The sequence below is a fragment of the Gambusia affinis genome, linkage group LG07 (assembly GCF_019740435.1).
Source record: "Gambusia affinis linkage group LG07, SWU_Gaff_1.0, whole genome shotgun sequence".
Taxonomy (NCBI): Eukaryota; Metazoa; Chordata; class Actinopteri; order Cyprinodontiformes; family Poeciliidae; genus Gambusia; species Gambusia affinis.
Genome location: NC_057874.1, coordinates 24,692,883 through 24,709,194, shown reverse-complemented (window position 1 = coordinate 24,709,194; position 16,312 = coordinate 24,692,883). Strand labels below are relative to the sequence as shown.

Genomic DNA, 16,312 nt, shown 5'->3' with positions numbered 1-16,312 from the left:
TTTTTCTCTGTTCGTCAGCTTAACGTCACGTGCAGACTCGTTGTCATGGCAACCAATAAACAGCCCCAGGGCAGAACAAAGATTATGTTCAAGTGCATCAGGTATTAACACTAAAAAAAACACAAGACCGGCCCTCGAGGACCGACTTTGGGCACCCCTGTGTTAAAGTAATAAAAGTTAACCTAGCATAACTAACCTACTCTCCACTTTCTTTTTTAATTAAAGCTTTTTACTGACCTGTGAAGTGTGATCCCTTTGGACCTTGTTATCTTGCTGTCCTAGTGTTGAAAATTAATATCAAAACTTTGCGTCCCCCTCTCAGATCTTTTGCTTGATTGTGTCATTTTCCCACCACCGATATTCCTGACTCAATGCAAAGCAGCAGCTTTGTGGCGCACTGCTACTGTCCGCACAGTAAATCACGTGATGTCCAACCCACTAGTTCGCTGAGCGAACTTGCCATTTACGTTTTACAAAGGGATTTTAAAAAGCATCACCTGACAGTGAATGCTTTGAATACAGCGTGCAACATAGATGCAGGTACATAAAGAAAGAAAGGGTGCAAGAAATATTCGTGGGGACTGTCCCTTCATGTCAGAGCTGGTGACATGTCTACAGTCCTTCAGGAAATTATGTCAAAGATGAAATCTAACAATCTTAACGCTGCAGTAACGCGAAATTACTGCAGCTGCAAAGGATCCCCTGGTCGATGAATTTAACAACTGAATATATTATTCAGTAATAATAATAATTCAGTAATAATACATTTGAATGTAATCACATGGACTTTAAAATCAATTAATTCATTAATACATAATGAATGAGATATGTAATGTCTCAGAGGAGATTTAAGAAGCATGCCAAAAAATTGGATCTGGAAATGTATTAATTAATACAATAAATTCAAATAAATCTTTGAATTTATTTGAATTAATTAATTGTTTTCATTAATTGCTGTTTTTCTAAGCTATATTTTCCAGCTGTAAATAAGAAGAATTTCTCAACATAAAATATCTGAATTTAGACATGTCCCTAAATCAACACACATTTTTTAAGAAAAAGCACAATATGTACAAGGTCATTGAATGAATGCTTTTTATTCAAAATAACAATAATATAAAAAGGCGAAAAGAAAACATTTCTTTAAATATATAAAGCAAAGTAAGAGAAATGTAACATCCAATGTAAAATCCAAAAGAAATTGTTTGGCAAGAGCTGTCAGTTGAATGATAAAAAAAAGTCAATACCATATAGTAACAGTTTTCAAAACCTTCCTCTGTCTGATTCATATTTTTTGTGGCCATTTTTTGGTCTGAAAGATATTTCAAAATATATCAAGTGCCCACTGGGGGAGAACATCAAGGATAAAGCCTTTGGCTCATCATTTCAGGGAAAATAATTATCAGGTTTTAAAGGGGATGGGAGAACAAAAAGATCACCAGCCTAAAGCGAGGCAACAGGTTTCTGGCTTGCAAGGAGAGTTTAGCAACCAGTGCAGGCAGCAAATGCGCAGATCTCACAGACATCCATGGGAACCGCAGCTGAAATTTAGGCAAAAATCAGACAGATGAGAGCTCAGTCACACATTATTCACATAGTTTCATATCAATGACATGCTATTTGTGCTTAAAATTTAAACAAGCTGCTTAGTTTTTAATTATCTTACCCAGTCTGACCAGAGATGAAGACCCTCCTGTCTGCTTGCAGAGGGGCAGTAGCTCCTGGGGCAGCATGGGCTCGGCACAGAGTGAAATGGGGCTTGCCTTGAACCTTGGATTCAGTTGGCCGGTCATGGCTCTGCTCTCCGATAGCTCCTGAAGCCTTTTTACGGCCTCCAGAGAGAACATCAATCCATTTTCCTGAAGGAAAAAGCAGATTCAGTTCTTATTAATGGCTCATTGACAAAATATGTGCAAAAGATAAGATACATAGATTTCTGTAGCCCAAGCCACATGGTAGATAGCTACATGATGCTCCTGCAAGTGATGGATGAAGTATGTAATAAAGTATGTAATAATCAAAAACCTCATAATCACTTACTTCAACCTCCACGGCCTCAGAGGTCAAGCCAAGAGCCAGAACAAGGAGAGCAACGGCAGCAAAGGTGGTCTTCATGGTGGTAGTTGGCAGCAGGTTGTTTTGCAGCTTCTTTGATCTGTGGGTTGTTCTCAGCAGATGCTCAGCTAAGTGTGTTTGGTTTTTCTCCTTCCTCAGGCTTCCTTTTAAATGCTCAAACCCAGGAGTCAAGCAGTCATGTGACCAGAGTCCCTACAAATGGGAGCCAAGTTTTTCTCATGAGTTAATGAGTACTGATAAGGTTTTACAAGGTCCTAAAGAGGAATTCATAAATCTTCCTTTGACCTCATCATCTGTCTGATTATTTTTATGGATCTGGAGCTCAGTGGTCTGCTGTTGTGGGTTAAACAGTTACCAGGAGATTCACGGATTACGACAGAGCCACACCATCTCATTGTTAAAAAGTTCATCTACTCACACATTCTTATTAAGCTTTGTTTAAAGTTTAAAATGCCTGCTGGGCCTACATTTTAAACAATAGAAAAATAAAGAGTGCTAATCACAGAAAACTGTAGGTTCAGAGCTTTGGACAGACACAGCAAATAAGAGTCCTAAGACAGACCAATAAATCTATGCACAAATACCATCCTGGCCTGCATCAAATACTCGTTAAGCTCTCCTCAGCAATTTGAGGAGAAAATATGGGTTATTGAATCTTGAATGAATGGATTGCTGTTGTGTAATTGTGCATAAGCAGTTGTTTATTTGATTTAATTTGCCTTCCTGCCTGGTCAGATCTGAATTAATTATCACAAAAAAGCAAACTAGACATACTTCTCTGAAGGATTTTAAATCTGCTGGTCTCAGAGTGTTAAGAACTGCAGCTGTGAAAGCTTTTAGGCAATGAAAGTGGCTACATTGAAAAAGAAAGGGGGTTATACAGCCATCCATCCATCCATCCATCCATCCGTCCACCCATCCATCCATCCATTCATTTTCTAACACCCTTGTCCCTAGTGGGGTTGCGAGGGGTGCTGGAGCCTATCTCCCGCTAACGTTCCGGGCGAGAGGCGGGGTTCACCCTGGACAGGTCGGGGTTATACATTACAGACCAAATGTCTATAGATATGTTTTGCTCTGGGTTGCAGGTTTGCCCTTTTTGTCAGTCATCTAAATTTAACACAGACCTGTGACCTTCCAAAAGTGAAACAGTTTTTCAAAAATCTGAAAGACAGTAAGGGTTGGACATAGGAAACCCAATATATATACTGATTTTGTTTTGGTGTGGCATGAAACCTACCAGCACTCACACAGCTCTGTGAGCAGTTGGCATGCCACCAACACATCTGGGAGGCTTTTTAACGAGCTCATGAAGCCCAATTTTTCACACACATGCCATGAAGGAACCATTAGTCCAACTACTGGGAATTTTTCCTGAGCATCTTCAATACGCTGTTGCCCTCTTTCCCTAATAATTGCTTACTTTTAATATCTGTGAGTAAGAAATACAGAAAATCTAGTCGTTTTCAAAGTAATTATGCTTTAAAAACTTCCCTTTTACAAAGTCATTATGGCCTGTGTTGGATGAGGGTGTGATTTTGACATGAGAAAATTCAGTCATATGCTCAGTGCCTGTTAAAATTTTTTCAAAAGCACTGATACCAAAAATGTGTGATCAACATAGGATCTTGTTAAGCACTGAAACTTCAAGAACATTTGTCTTTGTCGTAGTAAAATCTATGGAGCTGGGGTTCCTCCACTTAGAGTGAAAAAGCAATAATTGTCACTTCACCCTTAAAACACTGGAGAAAGTTTGTGTGACAAATGTTAATAACTTGGATAATAGGACCGATGCATATTGCTATTTTTTTTTTACTTTAAAATATCAGAAAATTCAGGGTGTAACTGACTAAACATGATTCCCCTTTTGCTGCAGGGCATAGATATCATTGTATATTGTATATTGTCCAGAGCACATTTAGTAACAGGGTCAAGATTGTATGACTGACCTAAATCTTCAACCCCACACTTTAAAACCTGTTGTTTTTGTTTTCAGAAACAACAAGTTTTTTACTTCTATTTTCTTCTTATGTCAGTCATTATTTTGCAATGGCTTGGCTTACTCTCAATAGTGATTTTATCAGATACACCTTGCAAGTCAAACCCTTTTTGGCCTGGCACCTGCCTTTAATATTTTGACACAGATCAAACAATATGTCAGAAAAAATCCTCTGAGATTTTGGTTCATATTGATTTTAAAGCATCATCGAGTTGCAGAAGATGTGCAATCTGCGCATCTTGAAGATGTGAATCTTGGGTTTCATGACATCTTAAAGATGGTCAGTAGAACTGAAATCCATGGAGAGCAGTATACTTACTGTCATTTGAGATCATTTGAGCTTTATATGGTGATACATTATCTTGCTGAAGGAGGCCATCAAAATATCTTTACTGTGGGCATGAAGGGATGAAGATGGTCATCTTTGTGGAAACCTGTTTTGTCTTGGAATTTTCCAGATTATTTAGACTTTTCAACTGTTGGATAATAATTACAGAGAATATGAAAATTGCTTCATTTCTTCCTTCAAATTAAAATGTCTACATACTCTAAGATTACTCAATTTGGGAAACCCAGTTTATGAAGTCATGGGTTTGTAAATTTCTGAGAGGTTATTCTGACTGGTAATTCTCAGCATCTGAGGATTGGAGCAACACAAGTGGGTGTGTTTTAAGGCAATACCTCAAACATTTTGTCTCAAAAGAAAATGAAAAGAAATCTCACAAGATATCAAGAAGATAACTGTGGGAGTACATATGTCTAGTTCGTTTCAAGGAAGAATTTACAGATGCACGGAGGAACTGTGCCCATTTCTTTAAAAAATTGTTCACAAATATAAACTAGATGGGGATGCCCTACAATTGGACCAATCAGGAAAGAAGAGGACAGAATTTAGTGGATAATGTGTGCATCAAACCAAAAGACTTTGTAAAGATGCTGGGTAAAGCTAGAAAGAGGGTCACTATCCACAGTTAAATAAGCTCTGCACTTTCATTGACTGAAAGGCCAGTCAGTGAGGAAGAAGGATTCACCCCTAAAACAACATAACACTTCACAATATGGAAAGTATCTTCTGGGAGTAGAAATATTGAAGCAACTTCTTAAAACATTAGGAAGTTCAAGTCTGGGCAAAAATGGGTCTTCCAAATGGACAAACTAATTAATTGGTTAATTGCTGAGGCCTCCTAAATCCTACTATCAGGTTAACCAGTTATGTTTCATGATTAATCTTTAAGTTAACAGCTTTATAAACTTTTAAACACCTCATACATACTCCATCTACATTTATGACTGTGTTGACTTTAACAACCCTTTGGTGTAAACACTGTGTATGACATCTCATCTTTTTAAATTTACAACCACACTCATCAAGGTTGCTGTACATCTGTCTCATAACTTTATCAGTGGTTTGTTTTTGACTCATCTGGATTTACGCATTTTAATGTCGTTCATTCAAATTTATTGCCCTGTTAGGTGTGCAAATATGTTCAAGGGAACTCACTTCTCATTATGAGAAGTGGGTTCCCACCCACTATCTGACAGTTATTTGATATTCAACTTTACTGACAAAACACATCTGTGACTCAATGTGCATGAACAGTCATATATAAGAATTAAATCTGAATGAGTACGTCGTTGCCATTCATGCAAAGCCTGCATTATTCATAATGGGGTATCATCTATAAAATAATATGTTGCAAGGCAGCTTTATGGAAATAAAAGTACTATTATATAGTCATGAAGAAGACCACTATATAAGGCTCTTGGAGGTATGTTTTTGCTTTTCTGCATTGATTAGCTTCTATGGTGATGGTGTACTGTGCTTGACAACTACAAACTCTAATGGCATTTCTTTTTTACTTTACAAGCTGGTTTTATATTACTAATAACTGAAAGATTGTCTTCATTAATGAGTCATGAATGAAAATAAAGTTAGTTTCTGGCCAGTTTTCCAACATTTTCTTCCTTCTCCTGGTATTGTCTTAATTTTTGAAAAAAAAAAAAAAAAAAAAAAAAAAAAGTATCATCATCATTTCTACATGATACTTCCAACAAAATATGAATAGTTTTTATTACCAACTATGGTAAACTCAGCAAAACAACTAATCAGTCCTAAACACATGACATACAGAGTGGGCGTGTCTGATGGGATTGGCTCAGATAAGTGAGGATAAGGAACTCATTACTAATGAAAACATACAGGTTTCCCTTTAAGGGTTCTGTTAATCACCACAGTTGCAATTTGTGTTTGACTACGGAGATGGGAGGGTTTGGAATATGTGGCTGGGATTGCTATGTTAATCAGTAATATCCATGTTAGACTATCAGGCCTCCAGGCTACCACGGAATTGAAAGGTGGGTCTGTAGGAAATGCGTGGGCAGTGTAGACGTGACCCGCAGCAAGTGCATCAGGACAGTTAATAATTTAGAATTGCTGAATAATTGAAGACATTTTTAGGAGGTAATGTGAGGTGAAGTATCAGGGTTGGGGTTAAAAATGATAAACATGACATGATGTGGCATTTTGATACCTTCAGTCTCTTGGTTTATTCTCGGATTTACCTGTTTTCCAAAATCTTTGCCGCACACCCAGAGTTAATTAATCTCATGGTACTCTTTGTTTACTTGTCAAAATCCATTAACAGAACAAACCAATTTGTTTTACTCCAAGGAGCAGAAAACCTGCTTGTAAGTCACAGGAAAAGGCCTTTTCCAGAGTCAAAGGGTAAAACTAATTGACACTTTGAAGGAAAGAAAATTCTGAGCTTAAGTCTGAATGTCTGAATATTCTCCACATTCATCATTTTTACGTTGTTGTGAAGTGGTTCAGTAAACAACATATTTTGTATTAAGACATTGAACATTAAATTTAAGTCCTGCTATTCCCAAATCATACAATTTCCAAAACATAACTAATAAGATTTTGTGTCCAAATTTCACCATGTATACATTTCAATCCTTGAATGTTTCTTTAATACTAGAAATATATTTAAACTTTATTTTCTATGCTGGAAGACAGCATCTTAAAATACTCAAAGATTCAGATTTGAGCTGCAGGAAAAATCTATAATAATCATGTAATTATCTATATATTTAGCATAAGAATAATGTCTGAAGTACAGTAAAAGATAAAGATCTTTAATTTAAAAGTTTTGCTGGTCTCATCCTTAGATTACATTTTGAAAGGAGCTATTTATCACAGCTCTTATTTCATTTGAAATGAAATCAAAGTCTGCTCTCTGTGATGTTTATGACCAAAGGAAATACCTGCTATAAACATCTGACATCCACCATTAAGTACTAAAGTGTGTGATCGTATCATTAAGAACTTATTTTCAAAAGCAGTAAAAAGGCATATTGGTATCACTTTTCCTAGCGCGACTTTGTGGTTGCACACGGTGCAATTTCATATATTCCACTACTGAGTGTCAATTTTTATTTATATTACAAAGTATTTTTAGAAAGTGTACAGATCCTATTGCTTTCATGCACTTTTTGCTGTGGGGCCTTTACCTTAAAAGATAAGTATATCTTTCTGGAAGTGGATTGTTTCATTTTGTTTTACATGAAGCAGAACTAATCTTCTGTTTGCTGTTCTCTCATACAGATATGAGACCATTTAAAATGTATTTTAGATTAATGAAATCACTGAATATTAAGCATGTAAGCAATCAAGCTTCTGGTATGTCATAATCCAAACATTAATGAGGCTTCATGAATCTGTCTTCTGTGGCCTATCCTTATCTGAGCTGTTAGGTTTGGAAATCAGACTGTTACTGATAGATCTAAAGCTGTGAAGCCTCTCTAAATTAAATGTTACATCACAGCTCGGCCAATAAAGAGACCAAAAACTACACAGTGAAAGTCCAACACACTTGGGAAACCAAATGCACTCGTTGCAGTTTTATCTAAAACAAATAAAAATAGACATAAAAAAGATGATCATAATAAGAAGAATGATAGCTGAACTATAATGACTAAAACAGAGCAACACCATTTTATAGAAGACAATAAGAAATACTTTGTGTATTTCCGTTACCTCTCACCTTATTGTCTTAAAGAACAACCCATTAAAACTGCTCACTCCGTTGTTTTTTGTTGTAGAATACCATTTGATGGTTATTTATTGAACAGGTCAGCATTCTGACTTCAGAAAACAAACCCCAGAATATCAAATTGTACTATTGTAACGACAAGGTACATATTTAAAATAGAGGGAGATCCATGAAATTCTTCAAAAGAGAAACATTTAAATCCTAAAACAAGTATATTAACTTCTGGACAATCTAAAAGTAAAATTATTGACTAACCAAAGAAAAGTCTTGACATGAAAAAATCAATACACAAAATCATACCACTTGTTGTATGTCAGTAATCAGACATTTGTCCTGGTCCTTTACCTTGCATTTAGTTCCATGCCTTCAATGAGTATGTAAAATGTTTTCTGTTTTATACAGCTCTTTCCATATTTTAGGATGGTACCAAACACACATTTCAGTATCATATCTTTTGGTCTATGCACGACTTGCTACTTTCATCCAGTTGCCCATAAACCATCAATTTTCCACTCTAACCTACTACAAAGTAATTTACTTTGATTAGGTCACGATTGCTTCTATTAGATTTTTCTGATAATAAATATTCACTTTGCAACAGTTGATTTTACAATCCTTCCATTACATATTTGTACCATCTCTTTAGTTGTAAATTCTTAATTTTAAAAACATATTTTCTTTAACCTTTTATGCGTTTTTTTTCTTTTTGTTTTCACAACCTTCCCCTCATGTTTGTTGTTGTAGTTAATTTAGAGGCATCTGACTGGGAACAACAAACCCTTCCACCAAATACAATGCTGAAAAACTTATTTGTAGGAATGTCATAAGCTCTTCCACTATGTCAACTGAAAACTTTCTTGTTTTGACCATATTTTACATCAGCCACCTACGATTTACAACATGTTAATGTCTGCAAGCATTTGGAATAAACTGCAGACTAATTTGCAAAATGTAATTTGTGTTTGTATTTGTTTTAGAAGAGTAAAAAGTAAAATAGATTCCTGAGTTTGTTAAAAGATTTGCCATATCACAGCTACGCTAACCAGATGTCTTTTTTTGTATTTTATTTGTAAAGTCAAATTTCTCAATAAACGTCCTCTAATACCTGTTATATATATATTTTAAGGGTTTTATTTTCTATTTATAGCCACTAGAATGAAAGTGCAATTAAGCAGTTTATGCTTTGTACTGTACATGCTGAACCACTTGATATCTTTAGCAGAGCATAACAAAAATAATGTTGGATTTACAGAAATAGCTAAAGAGAAGCACATACAATCTGCACACATGATGTGAAGTGTATGCAAACACTGCTCTTACTATTTTACAACTTCTCCTCTTTTGTAGACCTCTCACACAATCCATCATCCATATCACCAATGCTTTGAAGGTTACTGGACATCAGACTCATTGCTAATGACGGCTTTCACATTTACGTTTATTAGACTGGAAGACAAACATTGGCGTCTTTACAGAGAAGCCATAAACTAACTTGGAAGGCTGAATGGTTCACTGCAGAGTAGATTTATATGAGAGTAAGGTTTATTTTATGCTGACCTATTGCTTCCCAATAAATCTTCTGCTTTTGTTTTATCCACTGCCTGGACGTCATATGTGTTGATGTTTTATCTTTTCAATACTTTTCTCATCACTTTGACGTGCCTTTATTATACCTTACGCAGGAGAAAATACAGAAGCAGAAAACTGCATTTAGTTTTGATCCTGAATCAAATTTCACAAGTTACAAACTGAAGTGTAAAAATATTTGCTTCTATCAAAATTAACAGAAAAAAATCAATTTGCCATAAAAAGAGGTTATAGTAGGAGCGAATTATTACACTTTAGGAAAATAATTAAACTTTCAGAAATGTGTAATTATTCTAGTTGATATTAATTGGAAGACTTATAATAAAAGGTTAAAATCATAAAAATGATTTCAACTGTTTGGAGAAAAACCCTGGATCTTGATTATTTTCTGACTGATTGTCGCTGTTATTTTCTGACATTCTGTTTCATTTCTGCAGGGTAATGATACGTTTTCACATGCTTTAGGAATTTAATAATAAAAAGATCTAGCAGTACATACTTAGCAACAAATAATCTGCAAAATCTTTATCTGACCAGGTAACTTATTATCTAGCTGCACTGATTAGAAGATCCTTGTGCAGCTGCACGTGGATCACGGTCCAAGTGATTCACAGACTGTGTTGTTTTTCTGTTACAGGATTTGTTTACGTCTGCATGACCTACATGTGTTACTGTGATTAGCTATTAGTTATTGGGATAATAAGATTCAGAAATAGCTCTGCTGGGATTCCCAGAAAGAATACACCAATATAACATAGTAATTCAGTCAAATGTGCCAGGTTATTCCTTGCTTATAATTAATAAAATAAAATAAAAACACGTACAACCAGCTGTGAAGGGGTGGTAAATCTAATAAATTTGTGGATTATTCACCACAACTGGAGACGTAAGTGCTGGAAAAAGGTTTGCAATCTTTGTAGCCTTTTCAGTTACAGATTGATTATTTTCGTGAATTTATTGCCCCCAATTATCAAAAGGTGCAAAAGTCAGTCTATTAGACAGCAACTGTTTAATTTTAGCCACTCAAGTAAAATATTAATAGAAACAATTCTGGGCAACAACATAACAGAGATTAGTTACAATAGGAAAACAATATGTTCTGGATAATAGTGGAGTCAGAACCTCCATTTATTAGGATCTATAAATGTGCAGATCCTGGTAAAAGTAGCTCACATTTATAAACAAAGTGGCAGTACTTTAGATAGTTTTGTGGGAAGATGTGATATTTACTCTTCCTAAATCTATAAAACGTTTTATACTTCTTGTGTAAACCATTGCTTGTGATCAGGTGAAACATTCACCCTTTCACTTCTTTTATATGACAGATTTATTCATGATTGGGTTTTAGGTGTTTAGAGAACAGATCCTAAATTATGAAAGAGAGACCCAACCATTCACACACACTCAACCAGAATAAATGTGGAATCAGTTCTGTTTATATAATAAAAATGTCTTGGCAGGTTGAAACTCCAATTCTGTAGGTTGACCGCTCTTTATTTCTAAAGCTTAGTAGTTTTTTCAACTACTAAGTCTTGAAAAATAGAACACACACTTGTCAACACTCTTGATTAACTGATGAAGACTCAGATGACTTGAGCTCTAAGGTCTTGCATGCCATTTCACTGAGTTGGTCCAAACAAAGCAGAACAATTACCATTATTCCTGGTTTTATGCCTTATAAAGTTTGTTGTTTATGACTTTGTGCAAAGTAATTTCTTTCCACTAGTATTGCCTTTAGTGTTGGGGTCAACGGTAAATGACACCAGGCAGGACACAAGCTGAAGGCTGCACCAAAGCTGGTCCCGATGCAATCCTTAAAAGGCCTTTTAAGGGAGCAATCCAGGCTTTGTGTAATACTGATCTGTGTAAACAATAGTTTCAAGGGAGACAGTGTTGCTGGCTTTTCTGTGAGTCATCACCTCAGAACAACTCACTCCTTTAGTAATTGTAAAAGACTGAACACATTCCCCTGGTTTGCTGAAACTGGAGCTGCATGTCAAATGTGTCCATTTAGAAACATAAAAGAAGATCCCTTGAAATGATGAATAGCATATTTATCTGTTCAGTGCTTTGTGTCAAATGTGGCACTATAGTTTGTTTTATTCTCACTCCCACTAGGAACTGGTCTGATGTTTCTTGTGAATAGACTCTGTTTAGGAAAAATCTTTTTTTGTTTTGGGAGAGAGCAATACATGAATCAATCAGAGAAATACGTATTTGTCTTTCGATATTTTATTTAGAACATCAAAGTAAATATCAGCGTCTGAGAAAACAAAAGCAAGAGAGAAGAAGGAAGAAGAAGTGAAACTTAACACATACAATTCTCCTTTTATATCTTATCAGTCACGTACACGGTGCCTTCCACCCATCTCTCTCTTGTAGGGAGTTTCTCTAAGTTTCTACCATCTCAGGTTAATTAGTACATCTGCTCCTAAATCAAACCTTGTTCAGAAGGGTTTTGGTGGGAAAGAGAAGATAAAATATCTCCACTGAAAACTTTATCAGTTCCATAAGTATAACACTTGCTCAGAAACCTTCATTATCAGTTAATTCTTCCCAGTTAATAAACAAAAGTTTTAATTTCCAAGACAACCCTTTCATAACAGTTTATCAATCTGATATCACTGTGTAAAAATGCACTTTTAAATTCTTTGTGCTTATAAACAGAACTTCCAATTAAAATTTCTGACCAAATCCAAACTACACAAGGAAGATAGGGAATGTGCTCTCATTTCCAACCACCTTTGCTGACTAACTAGGTTTAATTTTTTTGCAACTGAAAATTGATGCATGAATAATCCACACCTCCTCCTATCAGTGTGAAGCTAATTTTGCCTCAAGCTCCTTTGAGAGCTGTCCCGTATTTCATCCGCTTTGTAGAAAGAAATGCTGTGAAGGAATTTTTGAGGTACTATTTTTCTTTTCTATCAGCAGAAATAGTGATGTACAATTCAGTTCAAATCATTCTACAGTCAAACATTTTTTTTATTTCACTCATTTACCCTGTAAAGTGAACATGTCACATGTTGACATAAGCAAAGGTATTGAATGAAAAGGAGTAATTTCCAAAAACATAGTCTTGTGTTGTCTACCCCTTCTCTGAAAAGTTAATTCTTTACACCATAAGCAACTAAGCATCAATCAAATCTTTAAACACAAAGCAGGTAATGTGTATATATGAAAAGAAAAACAAAGTAAAATCATATTTATAATGATACACCACTCTACTGAATCAATATACTTTATTATATTTTGATAGAATAGCATTTTTTTCTCTTAATGGTAAAAACTGATTGGATTCTCTACAGATTGTTTTGTACCATAAACAGAAATACAATATTGCTTTTGTTGAGTTCTGTCCTTGTTTTTATTTCTTTTTTTATTTCTGAACTTCTCAAAGTATAAATGCTGTAATGAAGCCTAAGAGTAAATTCAAACTGGAAGACTGCAATTCACAGCTCAATGTCCGCAGCTGGGGCCCGAGTGCCAAAGAACTTTAATTCATGTATGTTAATAAACCCTTTTAATCGCCGTCTTTCTCTTTCTGAGTTTCTCCAGATTGAAATATTAATTCAAAACCTTTATTGCTGTTATACTATAGAATGATGAAAGTTGCGACTAAATAGTGCTTGTAAATATATATCTATAAAACCAATAACAAGGAACAATCATGATGATAAATAACAGAATGAAATACACCATCCAAGTTGGAGCAAAGTCACATAGTCACAAGTGTCAGTGTTAAAAAGGGCGAGGGGATTATGCTTATAGCAGCAGGTGCCGTATTCAATGCTCTGATGAAAACTGTTCTTTAGAAGGTCAGTCCTGCTTCTCGGGGACAAGAAACTCGTCCCTAATGGTTGTAGAAAAAGCAGGTGGCCAGGGCTGGACGTATCAGTGGAGATGTGCCCAAAGGTCAGCAGACCCTGTGAGCTACAGAACCTTCCTGTCAGCTGCTGAACAAGCAGTAAACCACACAGTGACATAGTAGATCCGCACAGACTCAATAGTGGCTTGGTAGAAGGACAGCAGCCATTGCTGATGACAATCAGTGAGAGATGTGAAGTTATGTTGTCTGCAGGATTTGAGACGTTGTAATATATTGGAATTTTAATCAATTACCTGCATAAAAATATGAGCATAATATATATAGGAAATTAATCATTAATTACTTACATTTTTCTGCTGTCATTTGGACTCCTTCTGTTATGATTTAAATGCTTAATTTTTCCCAGTAGGAAGATTTAGCAGAAAAAGATCAATCTTTAACATTGGAATAGGAGCTGGCAATGTTCTCCAGAGGGGCCAGATCATTTTCTCTGCAGACCCTTTTATCCTCTGCAGAGACTTCCTGTCAGCTATGAGCACACTTTTTATTTTTTTTTTAAATTTCCTGCCTGGCAGTGTGGAACTCATAAATACTGTATTGTCTCAGTGTCAAAGTGAGGCCCAACAAATTTACCTTGACAAGACCATGCCCCATGTGATTTAGTATATAAAACATTATTAGAAATTGCTTTGCCTGCGACAGACTGGCGACCTGTTCAGGGTGACCCGCCTCTCGCCCAGAACGTAGCTGGAGATAGGCACCAGCAACCCTCCCGACCCATTAGGGACAAGGGTGAACAGAACATGGATGGATGGATGGATAGAAATTGCTTTGTGTTTATTAACGGACATAAAAATGTAAAAGTGGTAACAAAGGGAAAAAGGTGAGAAAAGGGCAGCAAAGGGAAAGAACGAGAAAAGAGGAGAGTGATATGTGCCCAGAATACAAGTCAACATAAAAATGACTTTGTTGTGTTACGACTTTTAAAAGACTTTAGTGTTCCTTTCTTTCACCTAAAGGAAGATAGTCAAAATGTGGTTGCCTTTGCTTTTTGCCTTTGAGTAAGTCTTTACCTCACTCTGTCAATGTGGGGAAGCTCTGCACAGGCGGCAACATGATTCTGAAGTTCACCCCAAAGTTATCCGAATCTCTACAGGATTCTTTAAAATGCTTTTTCCTACAAACCCCTTGGTCTTCGATACACTTATCATCCTTTGTCAAAGCTATCAGCTCATTTAGAGCTTCTCTGAAATGTTACATGCTAGGCACAAAATTATGACATATTGCTGTAGAAATATTAACTTTTTCAACTATTTTTCTCCAAGAAAAATCACAAATAATTTGATTATCTGCAAAACACAAAGGTAATGCAGATTACCTTCTCATTATGAACTAATTGTGCCCTCTGTTGGCAATGCAAGGTGTCAAAGTGTCAGGGGAAAAACATTTACTTAATAGTTTTTTTATTTCACTATTTTTGATGGCATCAAAAAGGAAAAAAATATTTTCTTTTAATTTCTCATGTGGGACATAGGAAAGCACATATTTGTTTCTTGCGTTGTCAACATGTTTTGCAAAATGCATTGCAGCCTGAAACAACATAACTTTTGGCATATATTGGATCTCCATATTGTGGCAAATTTGATTTCTGTCTGCTATCTTTTGTCCTTGTTCATCTGATGGTTGTCATGGTATGTCATTGTTTTAATGTTTATAAACATTCCCAGAGGGAGCTTGTCTGGGCCAGGTTTTTCCCTGCAGAAATAACATTCAGTCAAGCAAAGATCCAGAGAGTCTCACACTCTCTTCAATGTTTATGATTTTTTTTTTCCGTTTACTATTTCTGTGAAATTGATGTGCTGCCTGCCTTCTGTCAGAGCTTCTCACTTGGACCTGTTCAACAGTGTATCATTTGTAAGCTCTAACATTCTGTGCAGGATATTAATAAACCTACGTGAGGGACGGATTTTTCACCTCAACAGTACTTGATAGAGGCTTTCTTCACATTTATCACAATGGCACATTATACAAAAATAGTGCTTACGGCTACAATAAATGTAATTTATGCAGTAATTATTTATAGCATCTTGAAAACATCAGTTTTGTCAATTTTTTTTTTAAAGAATTCTATTTGGTTGATAGAAAAGTATAAATTTATGGTCATGTAGTACCAAAAAAAGGAACAACTTGAAATGAATAAAAGTAATCTGTTAGACATCATGATTGTTCTACATTCTTTCAGTGACATAGTTTGATTTCATTCTTTGTACAAATGTCCATTGTATCTTACTTTTTGTTCTAATTTTAGACTTCAGTTCAGCCTGTAATGGACTCGCTCCCAGCTAAAACATTTTTGTGACCGTTGTCGTGCAACCTTCTGAGAGCTCTTCAGCTTCACACAGCAAATAGCTTGCTTTTACTGCTCAACATCACTGTTTTATTCAGTTTTAGTATAGCAGCACCTGTCAGTCAAACTAAAGTAAAACTTTGAAAGCATTCTGTAAGTATTCAGAGTAAAACAGCAGAAGGTGATGGAGATCAATTAAGATTTTGGACTTACATTAAGAGACAGACTTTCCATCATCATCACAGTTGCATATGCAGCTAATCCAGCGGTGCGTACTCCAGGTCCTCGAGGGCCGGTGTTCTGCAACTCTTAGATGTCTCCCTGGTCCAACACGCTTGAATCCAACAGCTGAATCACCTCCTAAGTGCAGTCAAGTTCTCCAGTGTCTTGCTAACGACCTCATTATTTGACTCAGGTGT

General features: G+C 35.8%; 1 protein-coding gene across 1 annotated transcript; it reads right to left on the bottom strand.

Annotated features, from left to right (window-relative positions):
• Positions 1-1,073: 1,073 nt before the first annotated feature.
• si:ch211-220m17.5 (guanylin family protein) lies at positions 1,074-16,230 on the bottom strand. Its single transcript, XM_044122941.1, has 4 exons — positions 16,107-16,230; positions 2,041-2,268; positions 1,667-1,859; positions 1,074-1,541 (listed from the first exon to the last, which is right to left on the bottom strand). Exons 1-4 carry the CDS (start codon positions 16,131-16,133, stop codon positions 1,483-1,485), a joined length of 507 nt encoding a protein of 168 aa, XP_043978876.1. The 5' UTR covers positions 16,134-16,230; the 3' UTR covers positions 1,074-1,482.
• Between the last annotated feature and the right edge of the window lie 82 nt (positions 16,231-16,312).

What these genes read in the sequence shown, in the direction of transcription:
- si:ch211-220m17.5 (XM_044122941.1), bottom strand. Translation starts at nt 16,133, where the DNA reads ATGATGATGGAAAGTCTGTCTCTTAAT. An exon ending in CTGAGGCCGTGGAGGTTGAA is followed by an intron (nt 1,860 to 2,040) that starts GTAAGTGATTAT and finishes TTTTTCCTTCAG; the next exon opens with GAAAATGGATTGATGTTCTC. An exon ending in TTCATCTCTGGTCAGACTGG is followed by an intron (nt 1,542 to 1,666) that starts GTAAGATAATTA and finishes CCTAAATTTCAG; the next exon opens with CTGCGGTTCCCATGGATGTC.